A 15,372-nucleotide genomic window follows, 5' to 3' on the forward strand; every position below is an offset into this window, starting at 1 on the left:
CGTATAGTGAATCATGAAATGAAGCCCTCTCGTACAAGAGTGCATAAATCGATGTTGCATTAAACATTGTATACTAGATTAAAAATATAGCGGGCAACTTTGTTGATCAATGTAAGTAACTTTTCCTTTCCCTGTCTTTCTCCCCTCACCATCACCCCGTGCTGTTGTACCTGCATGAATTCATTGCTGCAATGGTGCAAACTCATCATCTTGCCTGGACTGCTTTTGGATATTTCCCACGTGTTCCACGCTGGAAATGATGGAAATATGTTGTTTACAAAGTAGCTGTAAGTATCATTTTCTAATAGCTATACCACAAGTGCTGCAGGGCTGAAAGAAACATTGAGGTTTTGGTAGCTGAGCTGCAACTGAGCTTAGGTAGCAGAGAGCCAAAGCCAGACAGGGATAAAAGTCAAGGAGGAGCTAATGTTAAGTGTTAGAAACACGATATCTCACCTGGCACAATGATCAGTGGAATCAGTAGAAGTTAACACTTCAAAAGAAAGAGTAATAAGTTACTTCTAACGGCTGTTGTAGGGTTTTAGGAAGCTTAATTCCTAGTTCACATAAGTAGGAACTCTGTGAACAAAGGCGATCTTTTAAAAATCACTATTTCAGAAGTTTCAGTTTTGATTGGTATTGGCGTGCCAGAAATCTGCATCTAGTAACTGATTTCAGTTTTTTAAAAGGTAGTTTCCTATTGATAAGGAATAAGTGCTGATGTTAATACAGCATTGTTGCCACATATGGCACTTTATACATCTTTCTGATTAGTAGCTTTTCTATTTCATTAAAATAAATTAAACTATAGATGAAAATATGTTTTAGACTTCTTGTAGACTTGTAGAGTTGCTTGACAAATTTTAAAAAGTTGTTATCTGTTCTTATTCAACATTAAGTAGTCAGTGTTTTTTAAAGCTCTTAGTAGTAAATTATCCTAAATGTGAAATATGTGTGAAGGGGAGTGTAGAGAAAGAAAAATAACTTAATCAAAACAACAATTACATTTCAAAACAATCTTTTAAGCAAAAGTATTACCTACAACTAATGAGGGGGGTGAGCTGATTCTGGTAAACATGACATACTTTAAAAGGTATGTAGGTATTAAAGATGCAGCTGATTGACAAGTAAAACTCTAAGGAGTGTCTGAGTATGACTACCCCGACACCAGTTTATACCTGGTAGCAATTGCAGTCTTAATATGTGTGAAGGATAAAGAACGTGTCAGGTAATTTGCCTGAAGCATTGGCTCCTGTTTAGGGCTTTAGAATATGCTTGTATTTTTTGTACATAGTTGTAGTAATAGGAAAATGAAACAGACTTTCTGGACTTACAAATTCCTAGCTGACTTTCTAAACATTTTGAAGCCTTTCAGATGAGGCTGTTGCTAAACATCTGGGTATTTGAAAGGAAAAGCATCTTAGAATAAGAGATTTCCTTGATGAAGCAAGGCCAGCATTCATGTTCTGGAAAAGATTAACATTTGTTGTTAGCTGGTTGTCTTTAGATGTTCCTCATTTGATATCTATGTGAGTTGAGGAATTAAGTGATCCTCAGACTGCTGTGACATCAAATGCATTTCCAGGAATCTACTAGATGGATAGTTAAGAAGTAGCATGACTGATCTCTGGAGGATTGCAAGATACGGTATGGAGAGGGAGAGGCATTTTGAGCTCTGGCAACATTTTTGCTGATGTGAGGATAAGGAGAGGTGAAATGTTGCAGTAATGGCTAATATTCAAACTTCTCAGCTCTTTCCACAGTAGGAAACTTTTGAATAACTATTTCAAAGGAATTGAAGTTTTGTCTTTGAGAAGAGGTTGTTGAAGTGTGTGCTGCATTACCAGAGGTTTAGATTTAGATTTACCATGAAGGCCTTACTAAAAGCCTCCAAATATGTGACTCAGGAGGAAGAGGGTGTCAAGTTAGTCACCACAATATTGCAGTGGTGCCACTCTCAGGAATATAGAAAAGCTACAGAGATGCTACTTGTCTGAGTTTTAGATGCCAGTTGGAACAAAGTTGATTGTTTTAATCTGTTTGCACTTGTACACTGCTTTTGTTGTCCAGGCATAACATAGTGATTGTACTTACTCACAACACTGTTGGCATAGCTAGCCTTCTGTGTCAGACTGCATAGCTAGTCAAAAAACCACAATTTTTTTCTGCTCGTTTTTTCTTGCTAAAGTTCATTATATTGTCTGATATAGGCAGCTTAGGATGTTGGTAAGTAGTAGGAATAAATAACATCTTTCTGTAAGTGTAAGAATGAGGTTAACACTTATATAACTGAGCCAAAAATTAATGCAAGCAGAGGAATAAGTTACCAACTTGTCTTTTTCTCCCTAAAATGTTTTCTGCTTTAGCAACAGAAGAACCTTGAAGGATATGTGGGGTTTGCAAATCTTCCGAATCAAGTATACAGGAAGTCTGTGAAGAGAGGATTTGAATTCACACTCATGGTAGTAGGTAAGTTGCTTTCTGTGTCCATTTCGAGTAGTGATCATTGGAAGTGTTTTGGAATAGCTTTTAGAATTTACCCCAACAGAGTATATATTTGCTTTGCACGGTCTTATTAACAAAGACGCATATTTTCTAGAATGTTTTTAAAGTCCCGAATGTTTAAAAATAGCATGTCATCTGTTATGCAAGTAGACAAAGAGCAGGAGGAGAATAATAGCTGTATAGCTCATATAGCCTAAGGAAAAAACAGATTGGTGTAGATCTAGTCTAAAAATTGACTGCCTATATGACATAATAGAGGTAATTTGAACTCATTCTCATTAAAATAATAATAAAAAAGAATACTTTTTTATTACTGCAAGCACAACATGGCAGTTCAGGACTCAAGTGTAAAGTTAATCTTTCCTTGCACATTACCAGTCACCATGATCAGGCATATCCTGCATTTCTGTGGCCACAAAACTGTGTTGCAAGGTCAAAGCTTTAATTTAAACAAACCTTTGTAGTTTGTATGGTTGCAAAGAAAACCAAATGTAAACATGGAGTTTCATATGGACTACAGAGAATTTGAACAGCAGTTAGTATGGATGAATAGTGCTGCTCATAAATTTGTGTGCTTCTTATTCCCAATCTGTTATCTGCCCTTCTTGGGCATCAGGTTTTCCTCTTTCTCTTCTCCTGATTACTTTTCTGATATGTATATGTGATGGTCAAACAGTTAAAGCATCTTAAGCTCTGGGGATAATGAAATTAAAATAATAAAAATACAAATCACGCTATCAATATATGTGTAGTTTGGATAGATAGATAATGCTTCAATGTTTTATTATCGATAGAATTGATGTTCTGTGCAGCCATTATGCCCACGTAATAGGTTATACAATGGTACTATTGGCGGAGTTAAAAATCTGGGTTCAAAATGATAAAAACTCTCAATAGATCATTAAGTTATTAATTTGCTTTGCAATGACGAAAATAATAATTTTTGAGGGTTTCCTTTATTCTCAAACATTCAGTTACATAATTCGTCATTTGTTGCAAAACTGTTTAGTCTTAACAATAAAATTTTGATTTCTGCTATTTGCCATGGAGGGAGAAAGGAGTTTCATAACTGAAGAAGGTGAAAACAGCCTAAGTGTTTTACCAGAATGGGTTAAAATTTGCACTTTTGTGTTTCATTCTCATGACAAACAGGTTAGTTAAGGCACAAAGAGATGCCATATTAGAGCTGTAGAAAGTGTATAATTTTACCCTAGTGTTCTTACCGTCTGTAGTAAAGTGCAATCACATTAGACTGATGTGAACTGTAGAAAATAGTGGCCCTTAAGAGGAAAAGTTGGCCTGGACAGGAAATAAGATGTTGATCAGAAAGCTTTGGTACTAGTCCTATTTTTAGTACCTCTTTTATTACTTACTACTAAGACTATTTCATCTGTAAGCATATTTGTGCCCTTGTCAGGAAGTTTACAGGGAGAATTGTCAATAATCTATAGAAGAGTGCTTTTCAACATGCCCTCCCACACCCCATGGCCCTTCTTGGGGAGTGTAGAAGTGTCGGGTATTTGTCTTGGACAATGCCAGCGCTTCTAGGTATCAAAATCAGCAGGACAATTGCAGGATACATGCTCAATGGCTCTGTGCAGTGTTACTCGCTCTGATTTTCCACTTTGCTTTAGTTGAGTTAACAGGAAACAATGCCCCTCAGAGTGCTTTAAAGTGAGTGTTTAACGTCTTGGGGAAAAATAATTTTGTTCTGTGACTTCAAATTGATGCTTCTGTCAGTAGTATGCCCTGGTAAGGGACATCTGTTTTAAATATGAAGATAAAAAAGTTTGTGTTTTACTGAACACTTTTTATTGCTGAATGCTGGAGTTTTAGGAATGACCTTATCAGTTGCTGCATTCATGCTTTGTGGAGGTGTGTTCTGGCTTGAATTGAGGCCCGTAGGTGATGCTACAATATAGTTCTGTAATAGTGAAGGGAGTTATCCATAAACCTGAAATATTCCTCTCTTTCGACTACTCAAATTCATGTTTGCATCGCTTCCTGTTTACTGGAGGCTTCACATTGCTGGTCTGCTGGCTGTGCTTTATTTGTAGATACTTCAATATGCTGCATTGCCCATTTGTTCTGAAGAGAGAAATGAGAAGAAATGCATGTGGTGCTAAACAGATACAAGGAAGAAAACAGGTCGTGTTTGGGATCTGTGATTTCAGTGTCTGGCTTTTCAGATGGTTGTGAGGCTTGACACTGCAGCTAGTGTATTTCTTTTAAAGTTGTTTCCCAGTTGTTCAGTTAGTCTGGAATGGTCATTTAAACTTCAATGGACTTGTATAGTAAGATAACTGGTTTCTCAGTCTTAAAACATTTGCTGTGTCAGTATTTTGAGTGACATGCCAATATAGTTGTGTAACCACACTGACTTGCAGAAGCAATGCATTTTTCAGTGTAACTGTGTATGGCATTCACCTCTTGTCACTAAGTAGTAAGTACAGACTCCAACAAAATCTAAAATTCTTTTTCTTCTGGTAAGAATTTTTAGAGGGAAATCAGTTTTACACTCTTCCCGTTTTTTTCCTGTATGTGCAAAACATGAACGTATTTGTCAGGCGTGTGTTCCTCAGGCTGCTGAGTTCCTGTTCGTGCCCTGTAGAAGACAGGCCTGTCCATAGCAGCATGTAGTAAAATCACCCGACTTCACCCACTTGGTTTGTGCAAGGGAAGTTGGAGAGCTTCAAACCTGGCTGTCCACAAGATCTACTGATCTTTAATAGCCTGGGGTAAAGTTGTGGGCCCAGGTCCTGCTCTCTGTTGGTTTGACCTAAGCTGGTTGGGGTGCAGCTTTGGAAGCGGCTGCATTTCAGCCATGTGGACAGATCACTGGCCTGGAGGTTGATCGGTGGGCAGGATTATATTCAAGCCTTACGTTGCTAATGAAACGTTTGTGGTCAATATTGTTGCTAATTGCTAAGTGTTCTGGTGTTTACATTAATTCTAACTAAAATGAGAAATATTTGTGAAATATGCATGTAGATAAAAACATAAATGATTGATGTTCAAGTATCGTTTTTTTGTACTTTAATATTTTATTAACCATTAAAAAATTATTCCTAGCAGAAGCTGGGGCTCCTATATAATTGTCCATAGTACCCATTTCGTACGACTCCTTGAACATCTGTACTTGCTTTCTTTTCTAAACTGCCTTGTTTGCTTTTGTAATATTTTTTAAACTTTTCTTGAGAAAATGAAGTCTGAGAAGCAGTTTGTTTTCATACGTGATCCGTTGTAATTTACTTGGCATATAGAACTTCACAGGACCAAAAATTTAATGTTACTCCTATTCTGAAAGGCTAATCAGTAGTTTAAATTACACTTTTTTTTTTTTTTTAATATTACTTGGTTTTGTAGAGTAAGAGCTAGGAGGCGGTTCCTCTGGGGACAAAATATGAATTGCAGTAGGCTCAGCCTATGATTTGATTCTTGATGCTTTCAACAGCAGAGCTCCGAGTAGCAGTCCCAAGCAGCTAATTCTGCATCTCACCAGCATGGGGGAAGAAGATCAACGTTGTCTCTGCCAGCTGTTTTCCTTGCAATCTTGTGTCATTTCTTCAAGTATAAGATACTTGTTAAAACACTTGAGAACCCAGTGTAAATATTTAGTCTGTTTAAAATCAAAATTGGAGTCTCTGTATTTCTCTGCCGTGTAGCTTTTTTGGAGGAAAGTGCCTGCCCAAGTCAAACTCTTAAGAAAAGCAAACTTCAAAAGCAATCCTGTCATGATTAGTAGCTCATGGCTAAAGGAAACTCCAATTATGAAATGGAAGTTAAGTCTGTTTATTAGTCTGGTTATACTGATATAAGTAGTAGGTGTGGTTTCTCCTTTTTGTTTTAATGTGATGAGACATGGAAAAAAAGCAGTTACTTTTCACTGAGTTGTTTTTCTAAATACTGAATCAGGAAATCCCTCTTCTGTTCTAACTGTTGTTCTGAAATTAATACTGGTAACATCCAATTTTAACAAGAGCCAAAGTAGATGCAAAGTCATAATTACTAATTTTTTTCCTCTCTCAGACTCTACCTTCTGAAGAATAGCTAGTTGGGGTGGGTTTGCATAGAGTTGCTTGCTTTAAGATGCTGATGAGCTTCCTGAGCCTTACGAGAATTTGAATTGCTGTGTGTTTTTTTTTGTTTTTTTTTTTTTTTTTCTTCTGACTTGAAGAGCAGCATCCATGCAGCCAGGTAACTTTCCAGAAGCCCCTTCCATGTTTTCCTGTTTTCTCGAGTGGCTCTTTGGTAACTTGCTCTGTCTCCGACAGCAGTTTGGAAACCTCTGCTGTAGTAAAGTGTCTGTTTAGTTTTCTAAGTGTTGCTTTAGCCTTGTAGGTCACCAGCAGATTACAGCTTAAAGGAAAGTGTCAGACAGAACTGCTTTTGTGTTTCATTGGTAATTATATAGCCACACTAAAATGCTTTGGTTTAAGCATGACTTTTTGGCCTGGACACCGGGGAAAGGACTGTATTTTGCAGGCCTTGGAGTGAACACCATTTTTGAGAAAAAGAACACACTGACTTTAAAATGGCTTTATTGGTCACAGAAGAAAGTAGAAATTGGTTTGATGTTAGTATCTTCCAGTGATTGATCATGTTCTGATTAGAATTACCCTCTTAATTTGTTCACTTTCTGGTACAGTTTATTCAACTGGCCAACAAGTGTATGGCCCATTTTGGATGCTTATATTTACCTTTTACTTCCCCTAGTCTAATAGCTTTTTTTTTCTTGCCCACACAACTGTATTTTAAAGGCAGAAACAAAACTATTAAACATACGGGGTCGGACAGGGTTCTAATTATGTGTAAAATAGCCTGTAGACAGGCAGTACAATCAGTGCATAGTGTTTTGGGATGTTCCCAGTCCTTGCTGACCTGCTGTGGTTTGAAAACTCAGTGCCCCTCTTAAGGTTTCTCTAATGCACTTACTATCACAGTATCTGAATATGTGTTTGTCCTTTGGTGTGTCCTTTATTTCAAATCCATGGAGAAACCACTGAATATTCAGTGCCAAACTCAGCCCTTATCTTCAAGGCCTCTAGGCTCTGCTGCAGTACAGATAAAGCATAAATTAAATCACACTTTAAACCTTGTGGAGAAAAAAAAAAGAAAAAAAAGTTCTGATCTTTACAGTCAATTCTTAGCTTCTCTAGGCTATATTATTTCATTTTCAGTTTTTTGGCTTTTTCTTGTAGCCAGAGGTGTATACACTGGTGTCATAATTTGGAAATGAAAAGCTTCCTAAGGAAAGGAACTAGCAGAGACTGTTTTGACTGTTCTGTCTCCCTGCTCCCTTTCTCCATGTAACTTCACTTCCTCAAAGCACCTCAATTCCTCTAATTTCTTCACATCCTCCACAAAGGTCATGTTTTCTTCCATCACCATGAGCTACTTGCAAGATAGCTGACTGTCCAGTACTGCCACTTGCAAGACAGCTGAGTGTCCCCATGGCACATTGGGCCACAGCCCAACCCTTCTGTGGAGGAAACTGCTTGCTCACATTCATGTGTTGTACAGACAGCTTTTTTTTTTTTTTTTTTTCCTTTTTAATGATCATTGTAGAAACTTGCAGATGAAACTTTCCCTCAGGAAACTAGATTAAAAAATTAGGATTTGAAGCTACAAGCATTTCATTCACAGGATTATGAGCTGTCAGCAAAGTGCAGAAATATAAAGGTTCTGTGAAGATTTTTTTAAATGAAAAAAGAAGTGCATATATATTACACTTCAGGTGCTGGCTCTGTGGATACAGCCCGTTCTGGCAGTGACCACAGGATGTTAGTATTGACAGTCGTGAGGATGACAGAGCACTGAAGGGAGCTTAATGGAGTTTCCTTCTCTGGGGATACTCGGAACCCACCTGCATGTGGGTTTGTCTGTAACAATTTAACTGAAATGAAATTGATTTTTTGCTAGTAGAGTAAAAATGCTTCACCACTGCATGTTACTGCAAATGCTGATAGATAATGGTGGTTAACATATAAATCGAAACTCTTTTTAAAGGAGGTACTTACCCACTAGGTGTGTTTGCTGCTTACGTTGCTTATCACTTGGAGAATGGTTGTTTGACCCTGAAAGTCACCGCTTGTCCTTGGTTTTGGTGGCACAGAGTAACACAACGTTGCACCTCTTGTAAGTCGAGAGGTGCAAGGAAGTCTTGGAGTCAGTGTCACCTCTGCCGCCTGTCGCTCCGTAGCCTGGGTAGTCGGGTGCTGCCTGCTGGGCTGCTCCCGGGACCTCCTCTGCCTCAGGTCTGGAGGGAGATCCAGGCTTGTGTTGATTTATTCTTGGCCAGTTCGGTGCATTTCAACAGTGCCGCTTCTCTCGCCACTGCACAGGGGTTTCTTCTGTAGTTTACGGGGTCTGCCTTGCCTATTTCTTATCAGTAAAGGGTTGGAAGTCAGAATTTTGTATAGGTGAGTGTACTGGTATGAGTTGAAAATCGTTTGTCTTGCTGTTGGCTGAAAATGCTACTCCTACTTGTTGTATCAGGAAATGCCAACAATTTCAGGAATGAATAGGTTAATCTTGTAACTAAAGTGGTGTTTTTGGATAGAGTGTTTGTGGGTTTAACTTCCCATTGTAGTAAAGCCACAGTGACCCACTGAACATGACTTTTCTGGTTCAATATATGTGTTTTCCCTCTGACTTGGCAATAGCCAACATAGGTCCTCGCTCACAATCCATTTGAAGCTGCTGAATTTTTGTTTCTCCTGTGTTTGTCTGAATATAGTGTGGCTGTTTTGAGCAGCTGTTTCATTTGGGGTTTTTGATGCTTTTGTCTTGAACTTCTGAGCACTATTGCTGATAAGTTACATATTATACTGTATCCTTTTCTGGATTTTTTTAAGGGAACAATTATATTCTTAGAACCTTTTTCTTTAGCTTTGGTTTCTTTTTATAATAAACCATTCAGAATTTTTTCTCCTTATCTGTATTTTGCGATGTTATAGTCATTTGCCAGAATCAAATACTTTAGGCAGAATATTTAGATTGTATGACTGGCTGGGGAGGGAGCAGGAAGGAAGGTTGCTGGAGTCAACTGTTGTATCAGATCAGTTTTTCTGTTTGGATTGTTGTCATCTCCTACTTCCCAGCCCGCCTTCTCACTCCATGGAGCTGTTGCAAAGCCATCTCCAGGAGGGCGGCAGGAGCCGGTGCTCTCAGGGCATTCAGCTCCTGGCCTTCGTCGGCGTGAGCGGTGGCCCAGCTGAAGGGTGGCGCAAACAGAACGGGGCAAGGGCAATGGGGCAGAGTCCTGCTCGTGGGGTTTATCTCTGGGGCTGCGGGGAACAGTGCTGCTTTCTGTGGTGGGAGGCAGCTTGGTTATTTGGGAAGAAGCTGAAGCATTTCCAGATGAGCTCTCTAGTTACGAACAGCAGGGTTTTTTGTTGTTTTGTTTCTGCGTTTTTTTTTTTATCGTAATTTTGCAATCTAAAATCATTGTATGTTAGATTGCATTTTGAATGTAGGGACTGGTTGCTTTACCCTGAATTCTGGGCACTTTTTCTATTGCTAGCTTTAGTCACTTGACCTGGCAAATTCATGGTCTGAAGGCAGTTCTTGGAACATCTATAGAGCAATTTCTAGAGGTAATTTTGTCCAGAGGTAATTTACATTTTCTTTTTTTGATGAAAAACTGTAAAACAAACCACTGTTGAAAAATATAATGATCAGATAAGTAGTTGGTGACACTTGATAACATGAATTTAAGCAACAAATAAGTGAATGGAAAATAATTTTACACATGCACTGATAGTATTGCTGCTTTCATCCACATTGCCTTTGTTTTCAATGTAGAAATAATACACTTTGTATTCAAAACCACACCAGTGTTTTGCTCAAACACTGTGATTTTGTCTAGGCTATTAGCAGGTGAAACTTAAGTGGAACCTGGCTTACATGTCCTAAGCCTTTTTAAAGAGTGAAATAAGCCTTTTCAAGTTCAACGTGTGGAAGTGAGCAATTGTCTTGCTTCACGTTCATCTGAAAGAGCAGTTGTGTTAGAGTTAGTATTTCTTGTAGTTGGGATCACACTTGATACTGAAATTTTCTCAAAGGTCTTTCGTATTTCACCTATGGCTACGTAATACTCATCAGAACAGTGTGTGTTTTAGGTGGAGGAGATCAGGGAAAGAGCCAAAACTTGCGTTTGGGCACTATGGCAATTCACTTTTCTGTAGGTTGTTTTAGTATTATGTGCCACTGTTCGGAAAGTCGGTAGTCAAATCTGTTTTACCAGTGCTCACAAGCCAGCCATATTCTAGTGCTTACGTAAGTGTGCTATAGGGCGTATTTTGTCCAATATTTGCATGTGTTTCACTGTGTGCATTAATGGGTGCTGCTGTCTGGTATGTGTTACATGCTTGAACTTCTTTCTGATGAAGCAGAGGTGCCTCAGTCTAGTCAAAAATATTTGTCAAATATTTTCATGTCAGATCAGTTAGTGATGTTTGCTTTGTAGTTCAACCAGTTCCAGAGACAGATAGATAAGGCCGAGGTATTCATCATATGCTCAGCATACTGCATCTGACTCATTACAGTTCAGCTTTTATATTTTACCATTTAGTCTTTTTTTTTGTTTTGTTTTAAAATGTTGTCTCAGGGAATAATGAACTAAAAAAGCCCTTTATACCATTTGAACCAAAGTAGATTTGGGAAGACAGAAAAAGTTGTTCAGAGACCTTTCAAACTATGTAATCTTTATGAATCTAAAATCCTTTACAATGTTTCTCTGATGAAATTTGTGTCCTGACATGCTATGAGGTGGCAAATCAGGTGACGTTAGGCCACTTTTCTTAGTGATTGATTTTTATTTGTTGCAGCTATTTGGTTCAGCGGCTCATTTCCCATTTTATTAGAATTATATTTTAGCTAAAAGTAAAATAGAATTGTTTCAGATGGAAGCTAGAATTCAATTAAATCACACCTTATGGCAATTCTTATTTGAATGGCACTAATTTGCATATGTTAAGAGATTTATCAATGTATATTTTTAAAGCATTCTAGTGTTAAAGATCTTGCAGTTAATAAATAAAATTGATCTTGTTTCTTTAGCATTTTTCAACGGATATGCTTTGTGGTGTATCTTTCCCGACTAATGTTTTTGCGTTCCCTTGTTGCATTATCTTCCTCTGAGAGCATTTTTGGGGCCGGCATTTCATACTTTGCCCTGTGCTGTTCGTTCTTGTGCTTCATGGAATGCTCAACCTGAAGAAATCCCTTCATCTTCTGAGGGGAATGATTAAAAACTTAAACCGCTTTTCTCATCCATATCCTTGGCTGTAAAACCTTAGTTCTCCAGAATCACCTTTGCTGTCCATTCAGGCAGTGTGGGGTCGTTTTTGTGAAGTGAGCCTTTAGTTTCTAGGAAAACGCTACACATTCTACATATTCTAAAATGCTCTTTTTAATTTTCTTCATATAGTTGTATGTGCGACACCAACTGTCAACCTGTTTTTGATCACAGTTGAGACTAGCTCTTAGCATTGCTAAGAGCTTAAGAGCCTCCAGCACTTTGAACTCTATGGAAAAGATAGGAAATTGCCTCCGACACAATTAGAAATACTGCAAACTCTGGTGCCTTTTGAAGCATTGGATGTTAAATTTAGATTGGCCGTGATTACTATATAATTTCTGTGCATTTTGCAATGAAACGTCTGTCTTTGAAAACATGTTCTTCCATGTGAGATATATTTTGGTCTATGTGCTAACATTAACATCGTTCTTCCTATGACCTAAATGCTTCAGTGAGTGTTACCAATTCCTCCTCGTTTGCATTTGCTCTGGAGATGCTTCAATACACAGCTTCTCTGCTTCCAGGGAACTCAATTTTCTTTGTAAGATTTTCTTTTTTTTTCTTTTCTTTTTTTTTTTTTTTTTTTTTGGCTCTTTACCTGAATCCAGATATTGTTGTGGCTGAAGCTGTCTGTTAGTCTCTGTTACCTACAGAACAGAAGTATTTCACAAATTCAACTGGCTTTTTTACGATGTAAAGCTTTTAAGTGGCTTAAAAATATAATAAATAAGAAATTGTGGAATATTTTCATTGTCCATTTAAGAAAACAGTACTATAATACAACTATCTTTGTTTCTGTGGATATTTATGCCTGGTTTTGTTTAGCATGTGCCCTGGTGATGTTAAAAACGCCCCTGAGAATGGGAGTGCGAGGACCCTGTCCTCACCTGCATTTTTGCCTGTTTTGTTCCCGATGCTGTGTCATAGTGCTGCTACAGAGCACATTTAGCACCGTTTCTTGTCCTGTAAGATGCAGAGATCCCGTTTCTGATGTCTCTGGCTCTTTTGTGGATGCTTTGGACCTTTTCTGGAAGGCTTCCTGTTGCTTGCTGTTCAGAAAGGCCCTTTAGCTCTTTCTGCATGTTCTAACAGAGCAACTGCTATGTCAGAGCAGATGTAGAGCTTCAAATTTATCTGCCTCCAGAAGACAGCAGAGGCCGGAAAGGCTTGAAACTATTGTGGGTGAAAGTAAGGACCCTAGGGTGCTTGGTTGTAAGGCGAGAACATTAAGGTTAAGGTGAAGCCAGAAGGCAAAGGTAGCTTACTTGTTTTACTACTTAATTTTGAAACAGTATATTCAGTTTGGATTTGCAAAAATAATTAGTGTTTGACTTTATGGATAAGATGATGGAAAAATCAGGAAGATTGCCTGGGACAGGTGTTGCAGCCATGTGTTGCCTTCTTGGTTAGGGCTGCACAATTTGGGTGATTTGATGCTGCGCGCAGCTGAGGAAGCCTCTGGCTGGGGATATGGTAGAGTGGGACTGCAAGGAGCTGTGGCTCGTGGGGAAGCAGCCCTCAGATTTGCTCGTGAAGGACAATTTCTGTTGAGTCTCTTGCAGTCCGCCCCAAGAGGCTCTTGGGCAGCACATCACTTACTGCCAGAGTTTCTGAGCTTCCACATTTTTCTGGTTTTCAGAGCTATTTGTGACCTCTTTTGAGTTGTCTGAAGCCCTTGCAATAAGGGACAGGGTGCACTGGAATCATGCAGTGAAAGGGTGGTAGTGTGAAATATTTCCTTAAGGATAAGTTCAGTTGCTGATTGCTACTGCTTAAGCTTTTGGGATTGATCTGAATATCATGGATGCCTTTTTACAAGCCTATTTTCTGGTCCTTAACTCTTTGATTAGAGGTTTCTCCTTTTCCAGCCTACATGTTAGCTCACTGGGTGTTTCCTCTTGAAGACTTGAATGTGTTTTGGTCCCTCCCTTTCTTTAGTCAAAGTATTACTATAAAAATTTTGTAATCTCCTGAGTAGCTCTTCTTTCTTTCTGGCTTGTCTTATGTGACGCATATCTAACAAAGATTGGCACCTTAGAGGGTAAGTACGAAATTAGTGCTTGCAGAGGCATGATACTCCATCCACTATAAATCAATCTGTAGATAAACTGAATATTGTCGTTCTGAAGATAAACAGAATCTGACCAGATAAACCTGAATTCAGGCTCTGTTTAAAATGACGGATCACAGTATATTAGCCATGTCCAGAAGAGCAGAACATTCCTTCTTTTTTTTTCTCCTCAGAGCCCAGGATTGCTGAGAAAAATGCTGGGCTGTGATACCGAAGTATCCCAGTATTCCCAGGCTCTTTGCCATGGTCAGCTAGTCTGAGAGACTTAATGTCACTCTAGAGCTATAAAAACCTTCAGTAGAGGAAAATGGAGCTTGTACGCTTTCCTGAACAAAACCTGGATATGGAAATTATGGTTGTATATTTTGGCAATTTTTGTAAGTATCCTGTAAAATAACAAGGAGAGCTTTGAGTACTTAAACAGAGTACAACATTCACTAAAATGCAGTAAAATATTACCTCTTTTATTGCAGTTAAGTTTTGCTGCATTATGTTAATTTTGAAAGACAGTATTTTTGAGCATTTCCGGTATTTTTGGCAGCTGTTTTTTACTGTCTATTGTGTTTTGACAGTATATGATTTTATGCATTGTAACCAACTTAGTTTCAACAAGTTTGAGGAGTTATTCTGGCTTGCCCTTCAGAACAGACTTCTTAAAATCTCAGGTCTAAGCCTGCTAATGAGTAGTTAGCATTGGTCATAAATCGGTACTAAAGACTATTTGTGTATGCTGTGAATAGTATAGATTAGTAGAGCTTTCTGACTTGCTATAGGAATATTTTTCTTGGCACTTGTTGTTGGAGGATTTATGAAATGTAATATTTGCTTAACACTGATACTGCTCTGTTAAATTCACTGAAGTTCTAAAATAGTATTTGGTGTGTGCTTTGGCTTGAATAATGAGTTATTTATTTTAGAAGGAGCAAGTAAGAAAAAGATGAGGACAATTTTCAAGTTAGATTATTGATTTTCTAATAGTGATTTTTATATAATTTGACATAAAATGCATACAAAAAGATTCTCAGGTGTGTTGACTTCTTAGGAAGCCTTGCAATAGGAGATCTTGTGGCGCACGGTGCCATGCGACAGGGATGACAGCTGTGACAGGCCTGTGACAGCAGTGTGTTGCTGTCCTTCCTGCTTGGAGGTGGGAGGACAGAGACTGCACTGAGTTTCCTCCTGGATGATCCAGAAGTGCTAAATGCCTCTTCTTGGCAAGCATCAGTGTTCATCTTGCAAAGTAGTATTCAGAAGAGTGTTGCCCTTGTCTGCAGCTTATTGCTGTCTGGTTTAATGGACTAATGACAGAATTGTAGATACAACATGCTCAGTGGGTTATAATGTCTCTGAGATCTGAGAGTAGGAGTCTGATTACTGAATTGCGTAGTTTTACATAGGCTACTTCAGATTTGTTTTCTTGGGCAGGGTTCGTGAGTAGGAAGGAACTATTTTTTTGTCCCTGTTTGAGTAGTTGCTCCCGATACTTTTGCTT

The 15,372-nt window shown here is 38.5% G+C and overlaps 1 protein-coding gene across 2 annotated transcripts in view; it reads left to right on the forward strand.

Annotated features, from left to right (window-relative positions):
- Positions 1–2,366: 2,366 nt before the first annotated feature.
- SEPTIN7 (septin 7) overlaps positions 2,367–15,372 on the forward strand; it is a 54,460-nt gene continuing 41,454 nt past the window's right edge. For both annotated transcript variants that reach the window (XM_088521099.1, XM_088521100.1), the window contains exon 1: positions 2,367–2,469. In XM_088521099.1, the coding sequence (XP_088377225.1) occupies positions 2,460–2,469 (10 nt within the window). In that variant the 5' untranslated portion in view covers positions 2,367–2,459. The remainder of the gene's footprint in view (positions 2,470–15,372) is intronic.

The sequence above is a fragment of the Tinamus guttatus genome, unplaced genomic scaffold (assembly GCF_059628265.1).
Source record: "Tinamus guttatus ecotype Peru unplaced genomic scaffold, ASM5962826v1 Tinamus_guttatus_pri_ptg000115l, whole genome shotgun sequence".
NCBI lineage: Eukaryota > Metazoa > Chordata > Aves > Tinamiformes > Tinamidae > Tinamus > Tinamus guttatus.